Here is a 26,967-nt window from a genome sequence, read left to right on the forward strand (position 1 = left end):
AATGAAAATTTCATATTAAATAATTGAATTCAGTAACAAAGAAGTCACATGGTTTGCAAAATATTAATGATGCTTACCTTGCTAAAATATCGAAACAATAACAATTTGGTAGTTATGAGAAAGTTTAGCTTCTGATTACTGAGTACAGCATCTCCTATTAACCATTCAACCTGTCCATACCTATAAAATAAATGAATGATACAAAACAAAGCTTTTTAATTGCAAATATACACATATTATTATTATCTAAGACCTCCAGGGAGTGAAGAACTCATCAAGGGAAGCTATAAATCATCCAAACCAGCTGTCATACCTTTCCTTAAATTCATTCACACTAGATGCACTCACTACCCCTAAAGGCAAACTATTCCACTCACTCACTGCTCTCGGGAAGAAAAACCTAGCTCTTACCCTTTTCTTGACTGTGAACAAACTTAACTACCATGGGTGCCGCTGTGTTCTCTCCCCACCCTCCATATAATGAAAAATTTCATCTGATATCCTATAACACCAATTCAAAAGTTTATAGACCTCTATCATATCACTCCTCTTTCTCCTGTTAACCAGAGTCTGCAACCCGCATACTCACAATCTGTCCTCATAATCCAGATATAATCTTTGTAACACTTCTTTGCACCCTTTCCACAGCTTCTTTATCTCCTTGGAACCTGGGAGACCAAATCTGCACACAATAATCCAGGTGTGGTCTTATCAAAGCCTTATAAAGAGGCAAAATGACTTCCTTATCCTTACATGTCAAGGTTTGCCTCAACATCGCAATTATCTTATGAGTTGTATTTGCAGCATTGCTATGTGACCATTGAACTTCAAATTCCTATCCACCAATATGCCAAGATCTCTAGCCTCCTCAGTTTCTTATAGCATGATCCTGCTGATATAATATGCTGCTGGTACTCAAATCACTCCAAAGTGCATAATTTACACTTACTAACATTAAACTGACAGCCATTTTCATTTGCCCAAATTTCCAGCCTATTCAAATCATTTTGTAAGTGCTGAATATCAGTAGCGTTCCTGATTGCATTGCCTATCTTTGCATCATTGGCAAATCTGCACATCTGATGTTAGATCCTACCTGATGTCATTAATGTATAGATATTCTTTCCACATCATCTTCTTCTTGTGGATTTCTTGCACAAGGATCAATGGTAAGTTGGCATCAATGCCAACAATCTTAGACCATATTGTATTCAATAAAGCAACAAACTCAACCTCTTTGTCTCTGACACTCCCTGGCATTTGTGTATAGACATAATAAATTACCACCTAGCCTATTCTTATAATTACATATGCAATCTATTTGGTCTTATTCTAGAATTTTCTCTTTTTCCTCTCCAGACATACTTAAAAAGTTTGAACCCAAAGCATATTTTTACACCCCTTCACCATATACATAACCCATGCACTGCTGACATTTTTCTCCATTCAGTAACTGATACCATGGGACCAAAGATAGTATTTTTCTAAGTTGATCATAATTTCCACTTTGTAGTTCAGAATGTAACCTGTTTTAATTGGAGCATCAATACAATTAGATACTTTCCAAGAAAGCACAGCATGATCACTGTCACCAATTGGTGGTAAAATAGCCATATTCTTAACAGAGATTCCTTCTGACACTATGAGCAAATCCAACACTCTTTGATCTTGAGTTATACTGCTTGAGAAAGTCATCTTGCAACAATTCAATAAATTCCTCTTCTTTCTTATTATGAGATTTCTCTTCTACTCAATCAATGTTTGGAAAATTAAAGTAACCTATAATGATTCACTCATTTGGTACCCATCAGGCTAAACTGATGATGCATTTCTTTGCCCCCTGCAACTGAGCCACCAGGTCTGTAGCAACATCCCACCATCCACTTCACACCAGATACTCAAACTCACCACTATGGGACATTATTATCATTATTGTTTTCTTGTGTTTCTATCCTAACTGGACTTAAGTCATTTGATATCATTAGTAGTACTCCCCCCTCTCTCTCTTCTGTCATTCCTAAAAATAGTATATCCATTACACTCAATCCTCCCCCTTACCATATCTGATTCTGATATGGTAAGCAGGATCAATGGTAAGTTGGCATCAATGCCAACAATCTTAGACCATATTGTATTCAATAAAGCAACAAACTCAACCTCTTTGTCTCTGATGCTCCTGGCATTTGTGTATAGACATAATAAATTACCACCTAGCCTATTCTTATAATTACATATGCAATCTATTTGGTCTTATTCTAGAATTTTCTGTTTTTCCTCCCCAGACATACTTAAAAGGTCTGAACCCAAAGTGTATTTTTACACCCCTTCAACATATACATAACCATGTTCGAAGACATTCATACCTTTATCATGTTTGCACACCATAGTGAACTTTCACACAAATTTTCCCCATTCCTCCCTTGATGATCAGGTTTCCCCGACTCTCTGCATTATGTCTCATACCAAAAAGTAATTTCTCCAGGCTCCTGATACCAAATGAATTCAAGTGCAGGCCATCCCTTGTACAAATCTTTTCTGCCATCAGACATACTCCACACACTTAAAAACTCGCATCCATTTCTTCTACACAGCCTGCGCACGAAATCATTTGCTATCATTGCCCTCTTTCAGTACTATCATATCTGGGTAGCAATCCTACAATTTTTACTCTTTCACATTTCTTTCTCGCTTCTTCCCACAGATCTTTCATATCTTCTCTCATACCATATTTGTAACTACTTAAATCATTAGAACCTACCAGAACTACCATCTCTTTTACTTTTCTTTTTGATTTCCAATTAAGTTTGTCATATTTTTAATTTTTGCCCCCAGGAAACTAGAAATGGTGACTCCCTTGGCAAGGGCAAATTTTAAGATGGAGTCACCATACTATATCACCTCTTTTTTCTTAGATTTTAACTGACTTACCTTGTTGTTATTAATATTATGATTACCAACTTCAGTACTTTCCTGCCTGTTCTTGTTCTGATCCTTTTTCTTAACCTGTCTAAGTTGTTAATGTTTTTCCACCTTTTCCAATTCTCTGGTCGATTTTCTAATAATTTCTTTTAATCGAGATATTTCTAATGTCAACTTATCCCCAGATAAATTATCATCATCACTGCAGCAGTATTTTTGTTCATCAGGACAAACGCTTTCCTCAGTAGTAACAACTTAAGCTTTAGATACTTACTTGTTGTGACGAGTTTTGGGCACCATTCTTAAGAGTAGTAAAAACTAATGAAAATATAATGAAATACATCCCACTCTCAAAATGACCATCAACAGACTGGTGATCTTCAGTAATGTGTAGTTATACAGTAATCTACCATTTATCCAATCCTTCAATTATCAGAATGGCAAGTTCAGATAATTGATGTACTATTACCTGATACTGTCTGTTAACATGCATAGGTTGGTTAACTGAAAGGTCATTGTTTTGAATGTTGGATAAATGTAGATTACTGTATAACTTCTCTAATATTCCCACAGTGTGATCTTTTCCACTAATGGAGCTCTGGAGACCCTTGTGAATATATTCACAAATAGGTTGCAGATTACCTTCACTAATTTGTGATACATCACCTTGCAAAGTTTCTGGCTTCATCCCCCCACTCCCCATTCTAAATATAATGTGGGCGATAACCTCAAGGTCTTATAAAATACACACTTAAACACACTCCACTCTATCTACACCTCTTCCACATGAGGTCATTGCAGAAAGTTCTGCAGATTGGCTAAATAGCACCAAACTTGATATTAATATATCAGAAAGTTTCCCAAACCATCAAGCAAATAATCCAGCTTCATTAATCTGTTGGAGGGAATCTGAGGATAACAGAAGTATGCATCAAAGAAATAGTTGCAAATGTTTTACACCACCACACACACACCATCTACTCTTTAATTAGTTCTTCCTCTGACATTCCACCATGCAACTCTCCATAAAAAATTTAGTAAAAAAACAATCTCCTTCAGAAAACACCATCATAAAAATAAACTAACAAAAATCTCAAAAAACTTCTACATTCCCGCTTCACCAACATTTGTGGTCTTAATTTTAACATAAGCAATATGTATCACCATTTTACAGACATCTTAGCCTGACCAGTTATTCCTAACAAAATCCCATATTGGTCTGAACACTTCATTTTTCATCATTGCCTTTCCAGGAAGATCTCTATTCTCCTGAAACTTCCAAAACCTCTCTATTCATCTTTCAAAAAAACCTGGTGTTTACAAGTGCAACTGTACCTATAGTTTGGGCTATATAGTATAGACAAGCAGGTCATGAGAAGTATGCCAATCCAAAAACATCCAAGACATAGAGAATGAGAGGACAAATCAGGACTGGAAGCACATACAACTGAAACTAAACATCAAGTGTTATGGCAGCAAATCAAAATGCTCCACATAGATTACAGATTTTTCTCAACAACATTCAAGGAATCATCTGAAATAATCAAACATCCACAACAGTGCAACATAAAACAAGGGATGATTTTACATCAAGTCTGGTCTTCTCTAATTCAATATGACATGCACACAGTTACCAGTAGTTTGCAGACCACAAACCAGTAAACAACTTCATAGCATGTGTGCACTTTTCATTGTTTCACTTATTTCTCCTGACGATAAAAAACACAAGAATTTTCACAAAACTAGATGAGTAGTCTAATTATTCTATTTCATCTGTTTCTTTCATGTGGAAGAATACTGGAAAAAAATTTTCTAGTAAAACAATAGAATTTTTTTTTTTTTTTAACTGATAGGACTGATGCTCCCATGCTGATAAGACCTCAAATAAAGGCCGAAACTGGTTTGGATAGTGAACGTCTGAAGGGAGGTGTGCTTTGCATTATGGGATACTAAAGCAACTGATATGAAGTCATCAGCCTCTATAAACAAGCAGCCTGGTCACAAAGATTCTTCATGCACAAACTCGGTTTATACTTGGATAAAGAATGCAACATTAATATAATTTAATAAATAAAATTGTTCTATCAACCTTCTCCATGCAGTATCAATGCTGCTTAAAACAATATGTTCCCTATCCACAGAGGCCTGAAAAGTCAAACATATGAAATGAATTCACAGTGTAATATTTCCAATATTTCATATTTCAATGAAGATGAGTGCAAACTAGGAAGAGTGCCCTCTTTGGACACTAGCAGGAAGCCTAATAGTGTCAATAGTCTTAAACGCTTGTTATTCATAATGGTGCTTCTAGACACCCAAGACTTACTGCTTCCCATATTTCAGGAAGCTTAACACAACCATATTTATTCAAATGAGATGTTCTTAAAGGCAGCTCAGCTTCTAAAAAATTCTTTCACATTTGAATCTGATGCAATGAAACTTTTTTTTTAATTTCATTTCCTTCTGTGAGTGATATCCATTTATGTATGAGGGTGGGCTGAAAAGTTCTTGGCCTAACAATGAAAAACAAATTTATAATTTCAAAATTATTTTTATTTTTAAACATAATCTCCCTTAAGACTAAAATATTTATTCCAGCAATGCTCCAGAACCATTATCCCATCCCTGTAGTGGTTCTCAGTAAGATCTGCAAAATATCCCTCTACAGCTGTAACCACCTCTTTATTCGAAGAAAAACGCTGACCAGCGAGGAAGAATTTTAGTTTTGGGAAGAGAGACAGAAGTCAGAGGGAACCAAATCTGGGGAATAGGTTGGAGGCTGAAATAATTCATAGTGCAGTTCCCTTCATTTTTCCCATTGCCAAAACACTTGTGGGCAGGCGCATTGTCCTGATGAAAGATTATTTTTTTCTTCTGCAAACTGGGTCTTTTCTCACAAATTTTTTCATCTAGTCTGGTTAAAAGATCGGAATAATATTCTCCAGTTATTGTTTTACCCTTTTCAAGATAATTAATAAACAAAATGCCTTTAGCATCCCAAAACACTGATGCCATGGCATTTTCTGCTGATGAAACTGACTGTCTTCTTTGGCACTGAACAACCAGCTTCTGTCCACAGTTTTGACTGCTGTTTGGATTCCGGTGTGTAACGGTGAATCCAAGTCTCATCCATAGTAATAAATCGACACACAAAATCAGTTTTATTCTTGTTAAAACACTCCAAGCACTGTTCAGAGATTTTCATTTGACTGCGTTTTTGGTTTGCTGTGAGTAAGTGGTGCACCCATCTTGAGCAAAGCTTTTTCATTTGCAATTCTTCATGCAAAATATATATCCTACATGTTCTTTTGAAATGCCTATAGTCTCAGCAATTTGACGCACTTTGACTTGCCGGTCATCCAATACCATATTGTGCACTTGATCAAGGATTTCTGGTGTTGTTACACTTTTTGGATCATTTTCAAGGCTGATACAGCCACATTTAAACTCAGCAGCCCATTTCTTAATTGTCGAAAATGAAGGAGAAGATTGCCCATAAACTTTTAAGAACTTCCAATGAATTTCTTTTGTCGTTAAATCTTCTTTTACAAAGAATTTTAAAACTGCATGATATTCAACTTTATCCCAAGGGATACAGACAACACTTTTTGCTTCTGTATAAAACAAACTACTTGATAGAATGACTTGCAATTTCACATGGATGCTTATGGCAGATGTACCAACTTAGAAAAAAAAAAAACTTGCCGATAGTGTTACCATCTATGGTCAGCACCGAGAACTTTTCATAGTACCCTCGTACATACATTTAGAAGAACTTATGTTCATCTAGGTTGATGGATGTAGGGAGTCTATCCATAATAGGCCAACTTTCAGGAGTAAGAAACTATATATACATGTGGAAGTGAGAGAATGAGTTGGTCCTTAGGGGCACATATAAGAGTAGCCAGTTTTAAATAAAGCTTGAAGGCAGTGCAGACATTGTATTTTTTTTTTTAAATTCTGGCTATAATTGCTGATGTATCCTAGACAGAGGAAACACGATTGTATTGCTATAATTTTTCTGGTGAGAATTTTTCTGGTTGAGGATTGGGAGGAAGGATTAAACATTGTTGATTCTGTTTGAGTTGTACTGTATATATGTTTGAACTGTTCATTCTTTCAATATGTTCAGTCTATTTCTGTCAGCATTCATATATTTTTTCCAATACTGAGTTTAGTTCTTTACGTATTTCTATAATTTTGTATAATTCTGCATTGATTATATAGAATGGAAATCAATAAACTCTTGATTCTTCCAACTATTTGGGTATTTTGATACATGCCAGTTATTGCTAGAAGTAGCTGATTTGTAATAAATAAATATTTAACTTCTTGAGTATTACTCATAGTTTGTTCCTTAAGATTCTGCCAAAGCCTTTCTGGTAATGCTATGTGTTTCTATGTTAAATTCACAAAAGTTAAAGAGACAAAGGGTGATAAAAAAAAATAAAATAAAACTGAAATTCGGGGGAAAACATGCAAAAACCACTAAATTTATATTATATATATATATATTTATTTTTACATGGCTATTCCAACCACTTTTGTGGTTGGAATAGTCATGTTAAATGAGGATTAGCTAGTTAGCAATGTGAGTGAGTCAAAGGAATTTATGTTAGAAAACCCTATCTTGAAGTTTTTATCTTATTTCAGGCCTCCGGGAAGCAAGATAGTGGTGTAATACCAGGTGATGAAAATCATTTTCCATCTAGACATTGCATACATAAACATGTAGGCAATGTAATAATAGAATCTGAACTTACAGCTTGTCAGTGAAAAGCAAAGATTTTATCCAAGTATAAAACATAGGTGAGAAGTGGCAAATATAGTCAAATCTCAGAATGGCAAGCATGAATATAGTAACCTTCCTCAATATAACAAACTCCTGAATAACATCAATTCTATAGGCAATTCACTATAGCAAACTACTCTAGTCTCTACAAGTTTGATAAAATTAAAGCTTTATCAAACTTTAAGTTTATTAAACTGAGACTGCACAACACAAGACAATCAGAATAAAAACAAAGAAGTAATTACTCCCCTAAATGAAATCGCAATCAGGTCACATTTAAGGGAACTATGAAGGCACTTTTTACTAGGATTCAGTCATTGATTAATTTTTCTTAAACTTTCAATATCAATCATTAGCAACTACTTGTTGAATAATTGTTTTAAACCCAGCTGTTGTATCTATCTATATGATAATAATAGTTTTATGCACCAAAAGTAACATTTTGGTTAAACTCTCTTTTCAGTAAGCTTTATCTCATCTCCATTCTTGATATCTTCTATTGCCTTAAAATTGGGCTAAGTAACTGAAATACATGAAGTGGTTTTCTCATTTATCACTGAAAATGCAATTGGCATTTGCTGTCTTCTTCCTATTTATGTTCAGAATTCTAATCTTTTTATTATTGATTTTCATAGGAATTTTGTAACAGCAGTTATTCAGATTGGTTAATGGATCTTTTAGACTTGCAGAAGATTTAGTTAAGAGGAGGATGTTTATATATATATATATCAATCATTAGCAACTACGTGTTGAATATGATACATATGGTATATATATCTGAATTTAACATTCTTTGCTCATCTATTTTAATATAAGGAGGAAGAGGATATATATATATATATATATATATCCCTATATAAGCAAACTATCATTTCCAATTCAAATGGTTTAGCTACAACTTAAATAAAAGCCACATCTTGAGCGACATATTATTCTACTTATATCAGTGAGCTTTATTATTATTATTACGTGACACCTTCAAGGAGTCCAAGGACTCATTGTGGGAGGGCACAACAACTCATCGTGTCCCTTAATTAATCCTTCAACTACACAACACTATTACCATCAACACAGTGCCATCTACTGCCAACCACCACCACCAGTATATATATATTGTCTGTAAATTGCGTGTAAACAGCGACTTATGAATGTGAGACTTGGAACCTAAAGAAGTCAGATAAGAAATGGATATCTGCTCTTGAGATGTGGTGTTACAGAAGGCTGTTGAGGATCATATACTGAAATGCATACAAATGAATGGGTGTTAGAAAAGATCAGTAGAACTTTAAGGCTCCTTAAGGATATTGACAGAAGAAAGTTAAAATATTTTGGACACATAAAAAGGATGGAAGGGGGACTTCTCAGAACAGTAATAGAAGGTAAAGTTCCTGGATAAAGAGGCAGGGGTAGACCATCAATGACAAGATGGATGGCATGTGCAGAGTGACTGATCTTTAGAGAGTTGAGGCCGCCAGAAAAGCAAACAACAGGACTACATGGCGAGGCCTGGTGTGGCACATCACTGAGCATTGGAGTGACCATACGGCATCTGTAGATGCCCAGTGAACATAGTAGTAGTAGTAGCAAACTGTGTGTGTCCTCATAGCCAATTTGTCTGCATATGGGATGAAAAACCCTGCTACCTCCATATGAGATCAGCTAACTCACCTTCAACTGAAAAAGCCAGTATAAAGATTCCTGTTGTGATGAGCATTGAACTCAGTTCTTTTCAAATCAAAGGACACAAGGTGCAGTCATTCTTCTAATTGTGCTGTGGAGGTGCCACAAAATTTAAAAAATATAATTTAATTTAGTTAAGGGGATAAAAATCCCTTATTGTTTTTCAGCCAGTAAGCGAAACTAAGATCGAAAACTACGATCTGAACGTTTCATGCCGATGAACTGTCGGCAGATCCAAGCATAAGTGACCACTTGGTAGTGCCAAACCACGGCAACTCGTTGCAAAGGTGGAGCAAGTTCACTCACTATTCTTGATATTTTCTCATAATGTAAAAACACACAGCTCCTAGGAGATGTAGTACTGTTTTACATTATGAGGAGAGGTCACTACCCAGACCGGTTTCAACCTTTTTTGAGGTCTCATCAGTGAGTAGCTAGATCTAGAATATCAGAGTTTAAGCGAAAAGAACTTACATACTTTTGCTATACGATTGCCAGAAATATTCTCCTCATAATGTAAAACAGTACTACATCTCCTAGGAGCTGTGTGTTTTTACATTATGAGAAAATATCAAGAATAGTGAGGGATCTTGCTCCACCTTTGCAACGCATTGCCGTGGTGTGGCACTACCAAGTGGTCACTTACGCTTGGATCCGCTGACAGTTTGTCGGCATGAAACGTTCAGATCGTACTTTTCGATCTTAGTTTTGCTTACTGGCTGAAAAACAATAAGGGATTTTTATCCCCTTAACTTATCAACCTCGCCAGAAAAAAAAAAAAAAATAGCCGTTTTGGCTTTTCATCTTAGTTATAATTTAATTTAATTATTAATTTAAACATTTTTTTTCATTAACACAAACCAGAAGGAGGCCTCTGAATCTATTATGAGAAATGCAAAAGAACCAACTGGAGTTGCTTGTGGTGTTTCTCTATTAGTATCTGCAGTACTCTGTTAGTGAACAAATGGATGAGGATGGGCTGATATTGTGGACTTAATGAAGTGTATTCTATCAGCTGAAAAATAACTTTGCTAAGATATATTTTACAAATAAACATGTATTATTAAACCTCATTTAACTGATATATATATATATATATATATATATATATATATTGAAAATACAGAACTGAAAGAAAAAAAAAAAGTTATTACATACCAAGGTATTCTTAATAACAAAGGTGTTATTGTAGCCTCTAAACTGCTTTGTGGAATGCCCAGAATTAATCGTTGACAGATTCTTCTCCATATGAAATCCTTTGATGTTCGAATAATAAAACGCATAGTGAAATATTCCATAACAGCATCTATGGATGTGTGTATGTGTGTGTGTGTGTGTGTGTGTGTGTGTATAAAAGATAAAGAAAAAAAAAAGATTAATAATTTAGGTGAAAACAAAACAAGTAATACTGATCACTACTTAATTTGAAATCTAAAAAGAAATTCAGCCTAACACCTTACCCATTAAAGCTGTGAAATTTCTATTAATTTTGATTGCATCTAAATACAGTTAACCCTTGAATAACATAGGGCAGTGCCCCCCAACCCTGCACAGTTGAAAACCTGTGTATAACTTTTGACTACCCAAAAACGTAAGTAATAATAGCCTACTGGAAGCCTTACCGATAACATAAACAATCGATTAACCCATATTTTGCATTCTAGTAGCAAGGCTTATACGTTGGTCAGACATAACTGGTAATTAGTTTACGGAATTAACAACGCATATAAAGTATATTAATTAGAGGTAACTTTAATGAATAACTTCTATATTTCGGCAACGTCACATTGCCATCTTCAGGAACATAAAGATATGGTATGTGCACACAGGCACTAACACAAAGCAAATGAGGAAGAAAGCAAGAAACTAATATTGTTCCTAAAGTCCTAATGGTGCCCTCTGGTGGGCTAATTTGGTAGTCTTGGCAGTTGGGCTGAAGTTCTCATAATGTAAGTCTCCCAAATTTGGGGTAGTTTCATGCACCCAAATTTGTTGAGGTTAGGAACGTTTTTAGAGCTGCTGAAGATTCTTTGAATAATCTTTCGTATTTAAACTTGCTGCAATGAATTATTTTTGTTTTCTTCCAACGAATTTTATGGTGGGTATCTAAGGCATGGTCTGCCAGCTCAGAGCGGCTGTACTGGTGAAACCGGATGTAGTCTTGGTGTTCTGAAATCCTGATATTTGTTGTTCTGCCTGTTTGGCCAAAGTAGGACAATTTGCAGCTGCAAGGGACCTGGTATACATCAGGTAGGTCTAGGGGAAGTGGTTGGTCTGGTAGAGCGGATAAGGGATGCCAACTTTTTAAATGGTCTGTAACAGGAAGTAAGATCATATTTTTTGAGGATATTGGTTATTTTCTCAGAGGTGCCCTGGATGTAGGGGATGGTGATAGACTTGGTGTAATCTTTATTGTGGAGGGGGGGGAGGGGGGTTGTGGTTTACTGGTTTTAGTATTTTTTGGATTTTATTGGGGTTATAGCCATTGGCTAAGAAAGTGTTGAGGATGTGGTTTAGTTCAGTAGTTAGGGCCTTGTCATCTGAGCAGATTAATTTTGCCCTGTTATATAGTGTTTTTATAACCCCATATTGTTGTGAGGGGGGGGGGGGCTGCTGGTGAATGCATCTGCCAGTATGGGTGGGTTTTCTGTGAACAGAGAAACCAAAGATCCATCAAGCTGGCGGGTGATTAAAGTGTCTAGGAAGGGGAGGGTGTTGTTTTCCTCTTTTTCTAAGGTGAACTGGACTCTGGGGTCTTGGTTGTTTAAGTGTGTTAGGAAGGAATGGAGTGTGTCTGAGCCATGTGGCCAAATAGCAAAAACATCATCCACATAACAAAGCCAAATAGTGGGTTTTTGTGGGGAGGAGTTTAAGGCTTTTTCTTCAATTGTCTCCATAAAGAAATTGGCCAAGGGTGGGGAAAGCAGTGAACCCATGGCTTTCCCCTCTATCTGTTTGTAGAACTTTCCTTGCCAAACGAAATAGCCTGAGTTCATTGTGAACTGAAATAGGGCTGAGATATTGGGAGGAAACTTGGCTTGGATGAGCTCTAGGGTTTCTTTGAGTGGGACATTAGTGAATATGGAGGAGACATCAAAACTGACCATTATGTCAGTGTGTTGGAGTGTGAGGTTTTCTGTACTGGCTTTAAAGTGGGCTGAGTTTTTTATGTGTGATGGTGTGTTGCCAGTGTAGTGTGTGAGTGTTTTGGCTAAATGTTTGGCTAATTTATATGTGGGGGAATCAATGCCATCCACTATGGGACGCAATGGCATATTTTGTTTATGTATTTTTGGGAGTCCATATAACCGGGGGGGGGGGGGTCTAGAGTTATAAGGTTTTAGTTTGTTGGTGACTTCCACAGGCCAAGAAGTGACCTTCTTAAGGAGTCTGTGGAGAGTTCTAATCTGAGAGCTGGTCGGATTATATTCAATGGGGAGGTAAGTCGTACAGTCTAGTACTAAAGCAGTTAGCTTACCTTTGTAGTCTTTTTGATTGAGCACCACAGTGGCATTTCCCTTATCCACCTTGGTGATTACTATTTTTTTGTTGTTTTTCAATTCTTGTAGGGCTGCATATTCGTTTTTGGATAAGTTGGTTTTTGGAGGTTTGGCTTTAGTGAGAACACCGACTACATCCAGTCTAACGTTGTTGGCGATATGTTTAGGCAGGTTGTGAATCCCACGTTCTATCTGGATCATGATTTCTTCGGCAGGTATTCTTTTTGGAGCTAGGGTGAAATTGTGACCACGTGAAGGTGCAGTGAGTGCTTCAGGCTTTAAAACTGCCGACGAGAGGTTGACTACAGTGTTGAGTGGTGGCTGTGGTAAGGAAGTAGAATTCTTTGTCAGGTTTTCGTATTTTTTCAAGTGCCGACTTCGTATTTTTTCGAATTCTTTTTTTGCCGATGCGCATGAGACGTCATAAAGTATCGCCCATAGATCACGGCCGAGTGTATCCGAAAGCTCTTCCTCTAGCGCCTGTAAGGTTTTGTTTTCGTTGGCAAGGAGAACGTGCATCGCAGTAATTTGTTCTCTTAACAGGGCGAAGCTAGTGCGATTATAAATGCGCAGGGCTTTCTCGGAAGTAAAACGGTGCTTCAATTTAACACAATTAGGGATCACTTTGTTATCCCGGCAGCATTTTAGGAATGTCAGACGATTTATTTGCCTCGATATCTTCAACCTCAATTTGCCGTATTGACGGGCCTTTCGTGCAATAGCATTTCCATGGATGATCACGATTCTAGTAGCAAGGCTTATACATTGGTCAGACATAACTGGTAATTAGTTTACGGAATTAATAACGCATATAAAGTATATTAATTAAAGGTAACTTTAATGAATAACTTCTATATTTCGGCAACGTCACATTGCCATCTTCAGGAACATAAAGATATGGTATGTGCATGCAGGCACTAACACAAAGCAAATGAGGAAGAAAGCAAGAAACTAATATTGTTCCTAAAGTCCTAATGGTGCCCTCTGGCAATATAGAAGTTATTCATTAAAGTTACCTTTAATTAATATACTTTATATGCGTTGTTAATTCCGTAAACTAATTACCAGCCATATTTTGCATGTTAACTATGTATTATATACTGTATTCTTACAATAAAGTAAGCTAGAGAAAAAAAAAAAAAAACATATTAAGAAAATCATAAGGAAGAGAAAATACATTTACAGTAGTGTGCTGTTATTTATCTAGACCGTAAGTTTCAGTCATCTATTTACAAGATGAACCGTGTCTGTCAGTACCTACATCAATATTGTCTCATATCATACAAAACACTATAGATGTTTTTATATGTATGACTAACACTAGACATCAAAAATGAAATGATAATATGAAAAAGAAATTCATATTTATTTACAGGTATAACGATTCGTGCATTAAATAACAAAGAAGCAGCAATATGATTGCTTTATGGTAGCCTAGCCTATACACTAATGAGTGAATTGTTATAAATTTTTTATTCTATGTTAATTAATTAAATTTAATTAATTAATAACAATTGATTTTATGGTAGTAAATGATAAAATAAACTGGTATCTATATATATTTTATGCATTCATGACATACCTAACTTTTTGTTAATTTTTTCAATATTTCTAGGCTACACAGTTCGTCTGAGTTTTTTCAAATCGTTGCAAATCTCCAAAAAACATTCCAGTAAATTTATTGAAAAAAATCTGCGTATAAGTGGATCCATGCAGTTCAAGGGTCCACTGTACTTCTTTAAACATTCATTCCTCTACTGTACTGTAAACAATATAAAAAATTTGAGGATTACAATCCTGTCTTCCAGATTTCTAAACTGTGAACTAATCAATCTTTTCATTATTTTCTAATGTAAAGCAATGTTATCAATTTATTATATTTAATCAGTTAAAACTCACTCTGTATCTTACAAAGTAAATATCAATCTCCCCCACCTCCATTTCTATTTCTCTTTCTGTGATTCAAATGAAATTTTTAATTTGGAATTTTAAATTCCAAATTCCATCCTGAAAATTATTAAGCTCAGAACAATCTGTGAGACTTCATGTCAAGCATATTTTTATTATTTTTCCTAAAAATAGTATCCTTAAAACAATTTTTATCACTCTGTAATATCAACAGTCTGTTGCATTCCTCTTTTAGAGGTGTTTATAAATATAGATTCAAATAAAAGGACTGTATTTATTAGTTGAAATTATACAATAAAACACTGATTGGGTTTACCCAAAAAAATGAAAAAAATGGCCTCTCAGGGTGAACAAAGTAGAGGATTACAAGTAAAATACAAATTTTAAAAAACTTAGATAAACCATCTGAGTATTAACAACCAAAGAATGAAGAGCCAGGATGTATGACATCATCTAGTATTGTCTGGAAGTGACTTTGAAAAATTAAACTCAGTTATGCTGAGAGATTTAATCAGTGACTTTCACACATCACTTAAGTCCTTGGTTTCTGTTGAGGGAGCCATGCGAGTGAATGGATTAGTGGATTCTTTGATACAAAATGAAAGGAAGTTTTCTTCAAGATAGGGCATAGTGGCTCTATCCTAATCAATGACATGATTTGTGTTGGAGGATGATAGATAAGTTCTGGAATGTCAACTTTCAGGACATAATAATGAGGATAAGAGCAAAATTGAAGCCCCTTTTTTAAAAAACTTTTTTGAATCTCAGTTAAAAGATAGTCTGAGATATTAATTGATCACATTTTCATCTGGTAAGGAGATATTTTATGCAGAAAAGATCCTTCATTATCGTCCACACAAAAAAACATCACTAATTTAGAAAGAAAAGCACTTCACAATTTAAGAAGAAACAAAGATATTATATCATGAAGGCAGGTGATGTGATGGTTGTCATTAAATGCATACTATGTTTCGAAGATATCTCTCACTGAGTTTGTTTAAATTTATGCATTGGTTAGACATACCACTGAAGAGATTGAAAGGTTATTCGAAAAAAAAAAAAATAATAATAATAATTAAATAATTTTATTCCAATATTTTGCATAACAGTAACTGAAGTTAGCAAGGAAAAATATTACATGATACACCAAGTAATCTAAATAAGACAGAGAACATTAAACAGCATTCAATTATTCTGAATATGCCCTCTAGGCACAAAGGTGGGCAGTTTTTTTTTTTTTTAATATACAACTGAAGTCCCATTTTTGAAATTTTTTTTTATCTTTGAAATATGCCAAACTGGTCAATAAAACCAAAACAGAAACTCTCTTTAATTACAAGGCTGTATGGCTTGCCTAGCATGGAGACAAAGTGGATTAGCTGACCAGGTGCTCGATACCCTACAAACAGTTAGATATAGTACCATAACTTTAAAAAGACTATGATTCAAAAGTGACAGATTATTCTGGGAATCTGTTTATGCTTTGCAGAATACTAATTTAAATACGAATAGTTGCAATAAATTTAAATGAAGGGGATATTAAATCCCACATTATTTCAAAGCCAAATAAGAAACTCAAAGATCGGAATCAAAGAGTTTCATGCCGAATATAGTAAACTATAAAAGTGTCAGCGGATACTAGCATAAGCTAAAGCACGTAGTACAAACTAGGGCAAAGGTGGATAAAGCTCTGATCACTATTCTTAGTATTTCCCATAATGTAAAACACATCTCCTAGGAGATGTATGATGTTATACATTATGGTGGAAGGTCACTACCCAGACCAGTTTCAACCCTCATTGGGGTCTCATCAGTGAGTAGGCAGACCAGATTAATACTGAGGGTATAGCGAAAAGAACTTATATACCTTGCTATATGAGTTGTCAAAAAAGGTGCACCCATAAATTACTTAAATAAAAGAGCCAATAGGCTTCATTTCACAATAACCTTAAGGCTGGTCTTCCAGGTTTCCATTTGGTATCTCTCGGATACCAGTTTGCAACTCTGATTGTCCATCTGTTGTCTCTCATTCTGGTGAGATGTCCTGCCCATCTTTTACTTTCATAGATTGCTTTTATTACATCTGTGAGTCCAGACTTCTTCCTGATTTCTGTGTGTCTTACATGGTCTATTTTGTTTATATTGCACGTTGAGTTGTTATTAAGCTTTGTTCTTCTTTTAAAGTTGTGTTCCATGTTTTACTGCCTTAAGTTAATGCCGGCAAGATGTGACTATTGAAAAGATGGGCTCTTATTTCTATATCCATGTTTTGGTTGTTGTTTTATTTTGTTGAAGGCTATTCAAGCAGCTCTTTTTCTCCTTGCTATTTCATTTGATATGTCATTATTCATTTTTATGGACTGGTCGAGGTAGATGTAATCTTCAACTTTTTCAATGGTATGGGATTCTAGAGTGATTGTATAATCTTTACAGTATTTGTTTTTCATCCATCTAGTTTTGTCCAGATGTATTTCCAATCCAATTCTTTGCAGTTTTGGCTTATGGTATTCAGTGTTGATTCTAAGAGTTTGGGTGAGTGAAATATTAATACCACATCATCGGCAAACAGTAGGATATTTAATATTTCACCATCAATGTTTATTCCACCTTTCATGTCAGTTTTTTGAATGATGCTGTCCAGAGTAGATGTGAAGAGATTACAAAAGTACTCCTCTACTTAAGTTAATTTTAATCGGGTGATTGAAAAGGGTGATATTTGTTGTGCCTTCTTTGTAGATATCTTTTATGAGTTGGATGTATGCTTTTTCTACACCTTGTTCTATTAAAGCCTGGAATACTGCATTATGTTCAGCAGTGTCAAATGCCTTTTTAAAATTATAAAAAGAAGACAAAATGGAATCTGGTATTCCTTGCATCTTTCTGTTAGCTGAGTAATAGTTTGAATGTGATCTATTGTTGAAAAGCCTTTTTTTTTGAAACTGGCCTGTTCTTTGCAGCTATTTTCTTGATGAAGGTTTGTATTCTGTTTAGGATGACTCTGGCGAATATTTTATATGTGTGTGTGCTAATAGACAGATGGTCTATAGTTACTGACATCTTCTTTATTACCTTTTTTATGCAGAATTATGGTCTTTGATGTTTTCCATTCAGTAGGTACTTTCCTTAATTGTATATATTGGGTAAATCTTTCTGCAAGAGCTTTAAAGAGTGTTTGTCCATCCATTTTTAATTCATCAGATTTTATACCGTCAATTCCTGGTGATCGGTCATTTTTCATATGGTGGATAGCTATTTTTACTTCTTCAGGTAAGACAGATGGTATTTTCAAATTTTCATCAGGTACTGGAGCTGTGATTACTTGTTTAGATGAGTAAAGGTTCTCATAAAACGATTTTACTATTTTTTCCATTTCACCTCTGTTTGTGTGTCTGTTTCCTTGATTGTCTATGAGGGCTGACGGTAGTCATGGAATGCATGATTTAGTTGCCTTTAGATTTATTTCTTTTTCTATTTTTTTTAGGCAACTGCGGAGCCTAGTTGCTTCTGCCAATTTTGTCATTCTATATATGTTATAGTCGTCTTTGATATCCTGCCTCAGTTGTTTACAGATAATTTTATATTCTAAGCGGTCTTTTCCTGTATCTTTCAGTATTCTTTTCTTCAATAGTTCTATCATTCTTGCTGATAGGCGTTCCCTGGTCTTAGGAGGAAGTTCATAGGAGGTTCTTTCTTTCTTTGCAGTTCATTAACTGATTATTAAAGTTTGTTAAATCTTCATCGACGTCATTTTTTAATTTCCAGTCAGTTTCTTCCACATTTTTTCAAAATTCTTCTGGGTTTATCTGTTTTGAGCGTTTTTTTATGGTTGGACTGTGCTCGTATGCGTTCTTCATTTTTTCTTTGTGTTTTGAGGGTGGCTCTTATTGGACGGTGGTCTGAATGAATATCACAGTATTTTTTCCCAATGATTTCGACATTTTTTATTATTCTTTTGCAATCTGTTAGAATGAAATCAGTTTCATTTCTTGTCTCTCCATTTGGAGATTGCCAAGTCCATCTTTTTCCAGTTCTCTTTTTTAAAAAAATATTCATAATGTACAGCCTTTCTGCTTCTACAAAGAATTACGTCAATAAATAATTTTGTAAAATGTTGTTATTTATGCTTGTAACAGTTTGTAACTTTAATTTGTATTATAAAATACCACTAAACTACGGGAATGTTTTGTAATGGGAGACAACACCTGGAGTTTGCAATTTTCATAGTTCACGAAATGTGCAACATTATAGCCATTAGATATCAAAAAACTATCCTTATTTTACTTTAACAGAGTGAAACTGTATAACAAAACTGTTTTTCTTACCTAAAAATTTATTTTATGCATTAAGTCTTACCATATGAGGAGAACCTTATTGAGTTATACTAGCAGTTTAGAAGCTGGCAAGTGCAAGCAGAGACATTTGAGATATTTGGACAGTTTAGCAACAGTTGTTTGTACAATGTTCTTTAAGATCTCTTTATCTTGAAGAAAATTCCTTTCACATCATATCAAAGAATCCATTATATATATTCACCCCCAAGGCTTTCTCAACAAAAATCAGGGACTTATCTTAAGTCAGTTTAAACTGAATTCCATGGAAACCTAGGGTCCCATAAAAACTTGCAAGGGTTTCTTTTTCTGGATCATTTATAACTTGTATTAGATGTTTCTGGGGAAAAAAAAGTCTTTGGTGAATGGGAAAAATTCTAGTTATTTATTTCTAAAACAGTTATGTCATTACTTTAACATTTGTAATATTAAAGTATGATATGTTTTCTCAATTAAAATATTTTACAATAATGCTTTATTATCATACTTCCTTTCTGATCATTTTTAATGTAAATTTTCATAGGGGTTTCATGAATTGAAATATTTTTAGGATCCTGTAATTTTTTCAAAAAGTTTATGAAATGCTATGATAAGTGATGTCTGGAAGTCACTGATAAGATCTCTCAAGATAACTTTTCAAACAATCACTTCTAAACAACAAAGACAGATGATGCATGCCACATCACTGGCTCCTTGTTTTTGGATTGTTAATGTTAAAATGACTTATCCGAGTTTTTTAAAATCTGAACTGAACTTGTAATCCTAACTTTATAATTTCAAATGATTCATAAACCTAGTCCTTTTATCACTGAACACACTTGGATTTTTTGGAATGTTTTTATACTTCCCTTTTATATTTTTTCTACACACTCTTTTCATAGTTGTTTTTATATACTGATTTTTATACCTATGTTCCTTGTTTATTACCTGGTGTACTGGTGCAGAATGACCACAGCCATCCTTGCATTATTAAAAACAAAACAAACTTATCACTGGACTCACTCATAAAAATTTCATTATTAAATATCACAGAGGTAAGTCATCTTATTATCATTAACTACATATGCAATCCAATCAGTTAACTACTTTTGTGTTGCAAATAACAGTTTCCATAACTCAGTTGATATATATGTAGTCCTCTGGTTAGAAAGACCTGGATTTGATTCCTATCAATGATATGGAGAAGATTTATAGGACCTTCCAAGTGAAGGTGAGTTACATGGTCGCATATAGAGGTGGCAGATTATTTATCTCCCAGAAAGTTGAATTTTTCATCTCCGAGACAGGCAAAATGGCCAGAAGAACACAAGCAATTTATAATCATTAGCATACAATGGAGATAGAATTTACCATCCTATCATAAGCAATATACTTAAGGGTCAAAGCTGTATAACTGAGAGGAGACCTCCACATAGCCTTTAAAGGAATGAGGAGAAATGACCAGGCCTTCTGACCTAATGTCCAATCCTCACCTTTTCGTGACGCACCCTGTTAGGTATCTACATGGATACTGAACGAACGAGGATGAGCTGGCAATTGGGATTTAGCCAACCAAATTCTTTCTTACTGGCTCAAACCAAAATAAAAAATGATGGTACAACATGATAGAATTTCATGCCGGCTGGCGTGTCATATGGTTAAACAAGTCCCCCGTTGTTTTCGCCAGGGAACCAGAGTGAACAGCGAAAAGTCAGCTACTGGAACAAATCCTGAAACACATCCCAACTCAACATCACCAGAGTTCAAGATCGGTAATATCAACATAAGAAGTCTGAATGGCAAAGAAATGAAACTAATAGAAGAATTGGATAACTACCATGCTGATGTAATGGGGGTGACAAACACAAAATACAAAAAGTGGAGAGATCTTATTAAGAAATAAATACAAAATGTTATTATTTAAATTAAGGGGATATTAGATCCCATATTGTTTTAAAACTGAATAAGAAACTCAAAGATTGGAATCAGAGAGTTTCATGCCGAATATAGTATAAAAAACTATAAAGTATCGGCGAATACTAGCGTGAGCTAATGCAAGTAGTCCTAGAGCATAGTACAAACATGGGCAACTCGTTGCAAAGGTGGGTAAAGTTCTGATTGCTATTCTTGGTATTTTCCATAATGTAAAAACACATTTCCTAGGAAATGTATGCTATTATTACATTATGGTGAGAGGTCACTACCCAGACCAGTTTCAGGCTTTTTTTGAGCCAAATTAATACCAAAGGGTATAGCGAAAAGAACTTATATACTCTGCTATACGAGTTGTCCAAAACGTGCACCCATTAAGTTACTTAAATATAAAGAGTCAACAGGCTTCATTTCGGCAATATATGAACATTATTTAAATTAAGGGGATATTAGATCCCACCTTGTTTTAAAACCGAATAAGAAACTCAAAGATTGGAATCAGAGAGTTAAATGCCGAATATAGTATAAAAAAACTATAAAAGTATCGGTGACTACTAGCGTGAGCTAATGCAAGTAGTTCTAGAGTGTAATACAAACACGGGCAACTCGTTGCAAAGGTGGGTAAATGTGGGATCTAATATCCCTTTAATTTAAATAATGTTCATATATCACCGAAATGAAGCCTGTTGGCTCTTTATATTTAAGTAACTTAATGGGTGCACCTTTTGGACAACTCGTATAGCAGAGTATATAAGTTCTTTTCGCTATACCCTTTGGTATTAATTTGGTCTAGCTACTCACTGATGAAGCCTCAAAAAAGGCTGAAACCGGTGTGGGTAGTGACCTCCCACCATAATATAATAACGGCATACATTTCCTAGGAACGTGTTTTTACATTATGGAAAATACCAAGAATAGCGATCAGAACTTTACCCACCTTTGCAACGAGTTGCCCGTGTTTGTACTGTGCTCTAGGACTACTTGCATTAGCTCACGCTAGTATTCGCCGATACTTTTATAGTATTTTATACTATATTCGGCATGAAACTCTCTGATTCCAATCTTTGAGTTTCTTATTCAGTTTTAAAACAATGTGGGATCTAATATCCCCTTAATTTAAATAATATTCATATATCACTGAAATGAAGCCTGGGCTCTTTATATTTAAGTAACAAAATGTTATATTCAGTTCAATAAAAATCAGAGAAAAAGAAGCAGGAGCTATAGCATCATCATCAAATTCTTGCTCTATACCCTCAAGGGGTGTACAGGATATGATAGTACTACATGAAAAAATTTACATCATTACTAACTTCCTATCTACAATTTTCCTCCAAATCAGTCTGTTACTTGCCAAGACTCCAACATTATCAGATCTTATATTTCTATCGTCTAACGCACTTTGTACCGTATCAATCCACCTATATCTTGGTCATCCTCTAGGTCGTTTTGCTGCCAACCTGGCAGAGAACTTGTTTTGCTATCTTTCTTTGCCCATTCTGTTTAAGTGTCCGTACCACCTGAGATTAGCTCTGCTAACGCATTCCTGGATGCTGACAATGTCAAGTTCTTTCGTAATATCCTCATTTTTAATATGATATTGCCATTGATGCCATCTGTTCATGCCTATAATCTTTCTCAGGACTCTCATATCTGTGGTCTCTAGTCTTTGGTCAAGTGTTTTACTTCTGACCCAGCTCTCAGATCCGTAAGTTAAAACTGGTTTGAACACTGTCTTGTATACAGATAATTTAGTGTTCTGACTAATTTCTCTCTAATTCCATATGAATTTATTTAATTGACTTCCCACAATGCCAGCTTTGCTGATTCTGTTGTCTATTTCTATATTTAATTTACCATCTTCACTAAAAATCGTGCCTAAGTAGCTGAAATGTTTTACTTGTTCCACAGGTTCTCCATTCACAACACAGCAGAAATTTTCAGTGATTCTGCCTATTTTCATTGTCTTTGTCTTTTTATTGCTGACCTTCATACCATATCTATGACAACAGTTATTCAATTTAGTTAGAGAATCTTGCAGACTTGTAGCGGATTTATTTAGAAGAATAACATCATCCACATAAAGCAAAGAGCTGACATTAATTATCTTCAATTTTGATATCATGTTTAATACCACTTTTCTTCATAATGTGATCCATATAGATAATGAATAACAGAGGAGACAATGTACATCCTAATCTCACACCAGATTTAACATTAAACCATCTTCCTGTACTTCCTTCAATTCTAACTGCTGACTTACAACTCAAATAAAGACTAAGTACTGCTTGATATAATGCCCCACTGACACCGTATAACAGTAGCGTTTTGAATAGCTTCTCTCTTGGTACCTTGTCATATGCTTTTTCCAAATCTGCAAAACTTAAATACAGATCTTTGTTATATTCTCATGATTTCTCAACTATTTTTCGTAAAGTGAAAATCTGATCCTGACAGCCTCTATTTGGCCTGAATCCAGCTTGTTCTTCACCAAGCTTCCCTTCCACAATCATTCTGAACCGTTTCTCAAGTATACTGGCTTAGGTTTCTAAAATGCCAAATAACTTGGTTATGAGAGGTAATGGAGTCTAACATGAAAGGTAAGATGAAATTTCTACTTGTTGATCAATATTGTCTAAAGACAAAAGAAAAGGATTAAAACAAGAGGAGTAACCCTACTGGTGTTCAAAGTACTGGCAGTAGTTTGGATGCAAGACTGCATCTATACCACTTGTTACCGAACTGCTTATACTGGTAGTCATATACACAATCAGTAGAATGGAGTAGCAAGTCTTGAAATATAACATTACGAAAAGTTGATGCATGAAATTGCTGCACCTGATTCCTTAGTTTTATACATCAACTTCTGGCCAGTTTCATAAGCAGCACAAACTGCTTATACTGGTGGTCATAAATAAACCATCCATAAATATTAATGCATATCATACTACTGTCCAACGACAGATGCCAGAACCCTGGCTGGCACAGTGCCAATAAGTCAATGTACAAATTCATCACCAACATGCGAAACCACATACTTTATACGTAAAATTTCCCAACTGTTGTACAAGCAAAATAATTACCACTTTAAAAACTAGAATTTTCATAAAAGAAAAGCTAATTTTCCAAATTATTATAATAATAAACACTCATCATCAATTACCTTATTATCGGAATGGATTCGCCACCTTCTACATGCGCAGAATCGTAAAGGGATCTCACATCTGTGATCGGACATTACATAAATTAATTCCATAAATTCAATGCCATTAATCCAATAAATACTATTAAACCAAAAAATTAATTCCATGCTACTGCCTTAATGCAATGGCATGCCCAACCTATGTCCTGCAGGATAGACTCCACAGCCCAACTGCTTTCAATCAGTCCAGCAAAAGAAAAACAACACAATTTCAGTAGTATTCAAGCAAATACCAGCCTGATATTTACAAACTGTTGCTTTTGGAGAAAAAGTAATAGGATCACTGAAACATATATAAATAAAAACTGCCATTTTTTAGTGTAATTTACTGTAAATGAGTAATTTGCTAAAAATAACCAAGTATACTGTTCCAAATTTTCTGCACCTATACACAATGAGAGAGAGAATTAGCCAAACAGGTTAAAGTAAACCCAAAAGTTTTTTTCATTATTTAGCAAGTAAGAGGAAAATGACTATGGTAGAATGACTTTAAACAATGCTCAAGGTAAGAAGGTGACTGAGCCAAAAGAAATAGAGTTGTTGAGTGATCATTTTGCAAAGGTGTATCATCCAGGTGGAGATTTTGCAGTTGTCGATGTTACAGAGACACATCTAAATTGAGGTAGATGAACAGGAGGTGTTCAGCATATTAAAAAATATGAATGTGAACACAGCAGTGGTACTGGATGGCATATTAGTGCCCGTGTACTACATGAATATGCAAGAGAATTGACATTTTTTCTGACAAAGTTGTTCGTTCTAAGTCTCATTTCTGGCAGGGTTCTAAGGGAGTGGAAAGAGGGTAAGATAGTACCATTGCATAAAGGTGGCTCCAAGACATAGGCAGCAAACTACAGACCAATTAATATATCAGGAGTGGCTGTTAAAGTATTGAAAAAGTTGGTGAAAGGTAAAATACAACAGTGGGTGGATAGGGATTTACCCTTTGTAAAGGGTAGATCCTGTCTTTGTACTTATTCATATTTTACAATGAAGTGACAGCAAAACTGGATAAAGATAATAGCTACACCATGACACTGCTTGACTTTGTCAAGGCATTTGAGAGAATACTATGTGGAAAACTATTACAAAACTTGTGAGTATGAGAATAGCATGAATAGCGGGGGATGGCTGATGGACAGACACCAGAGGGTAGTATATGGTGGGGTGGAGTCTAGGAGAATGATGGTGACTAGTGCAGTAACTCAGGGTTCAGTACCAGGGCCACTGCTCTTTAATTTGTATATCAATGACATAAAGAAAGATTTAAGAGGAGATATTCAGCTGTTTGCTGATGATGCAAAACTGGGGAGAGCAACAGTGTTGATAAAGGTGATGTACACACTCTGTCCAAAAAGAAACCAAACTTTTGATAGAGAATAAAGCACAGGCCAATTATAATTGCCAAATCATTTATTTCAATCAATATACTCTCCCTCAGCTTCGATACAGCATTTGGCACGTAAATTAATTAGTTATATGAGTTTTTTATATTGGTTTTTGGGATACTGTTGAGGGCCGTGGTTACTGCCACTTGAATGTTTTCAATGGTGTTGTATCGCTTTCATCTCAATTTTTTTTATTTCAATTTATTTTAATCAATATACTCTCCCTCAGCTTCGATACAGCGTTTGGAACGTAAATTAATTAGTTATATGAGTTTTTTATATCGGTTTTTGGGATACTGTTGAGGGCCGTGGTTACTGCCACTTGAATGTTTTCAATGGTGTTGTATCGCTTTCCTTTCATCGGCAAATGAAGTTGGGGGGGGAGAAATCACATGGTGCTAAATCAGGTGAATACGGCGAGTGATCCAATACGTAAACTTGGTTTTTGCTCAAAAACTGCCTCACAATGTTCTAACGATGAGATGGTGCATTATCGTGCAAAAGTGACCAGCTGCCTGCATCATGATATTCATGCCGTATGCGATGAATTCTTGCTATCAATCGCTTCAAAACTTCGAGATAAAACTCACCACTGACCATTTGGTGGAACTAATTCTTTGTGGATAATGCCCTTGGAATTGTAAAAACAAATCAGGATTGTTTTTACTTTTGACTTCTCCAAGTGACTTTTTTTTGGATGCCCCCTCTTCTGGTGGTCTCCACTCAGCACTCTGTTTCGGGCTCATACTACTCAAAACACCACGTTTCATCACTAGTAACAATTGTTTCAAGGAAGTCCTTGTAGTGTTCAATTCGATACATATTTTAGTCGTCAGTCAACTTCTGGGGAACAAATCGCGAATTCAATTTACGAAGGCCCAAACTCTCGGTCAAAATGTTGTGCACCATTGATTTTGGAATCCCCAATTCATCTTCAATCAATCTCATAGATGATTTCAGGTTTTCTTTGATGAAATCATGCACTCTTTGGATGTTAACTTCACTCGATCCAGTTTTTGGATGGCCCGGCTTTTCGCTGTCCTCAAGCAGCTCGTGACCACTTTGAAATCGCTTAAACCACTCGTAACATTGAGTATTGGATAAGCATTCATCACCGTATGCTTTTTGAAGCATTTGATGTGTTTCAGTAAAACTTTTACCAAGTTTAACACAAAAGTCAATCGCAGCTCTTTGTTTGAAACTCGTTTTCAGAAGGTTCGTCAAAACACACACTATCACTATAACTCGGCTTCTAATGAAACAAATGTCATAAGCAGTTGACACAACACTAATGAAGGTTGCCGCTTTCGACAACAAAAAGATACAAGTGGCGGCACTA

At 35.2% G+C, this 26,967-nt stretch overlaps 1 protein-coding gene across 3 annotated transcripts in view; it reads right to left on the minus strand.

Annotated features, from left to right (window-relative positions):
• The window catches only part of LOC150107933 (telomere length regulation protein TEL2 homolog), a 284,799-nt gene that overhangs the window by 203,558 nt on the left and 54,274 nt on the right, over window positions 1–26,967 (minus strand). For 2 of the 3 annotated variants that reach the window (XM_090415456.1, XM_090415457.1), the window contains exons 4-5: window positions 10,550–10,697; window positions 78–180 (exon numbers count right to left, since the gene is read on the minus strand). In XM_090415456.1, the coding sequence (XP_090271582.1) occupies window positions 78–180; window positions 10,550–10,697 (251 nt within the window). Of the gene's footprint in view, window positions 1–77; window positions 181–10,549; window positions 10,698–14,473; window positions 14,750–26,967 lie in introns of those variants that run through there. The other variant, XM_090415458.1, reaches the window with a different exon arrangement.

Source organism: Typopeltis vanoorti, chromosome 3, assembly GCF_054136105.1.
Source record: "Typopeltis vanoorti isolate ZY-2024b chromosome 3, IOZ_Tvanoo_1.0, whole genome shotgun sequence".
Lineage (NCBI taxonomy): Eukaryota > Metazoa > Arthropoda > Arachnida > Uropygi > Thelyphonidae > Typopeltis > Typopeltis vanoorti.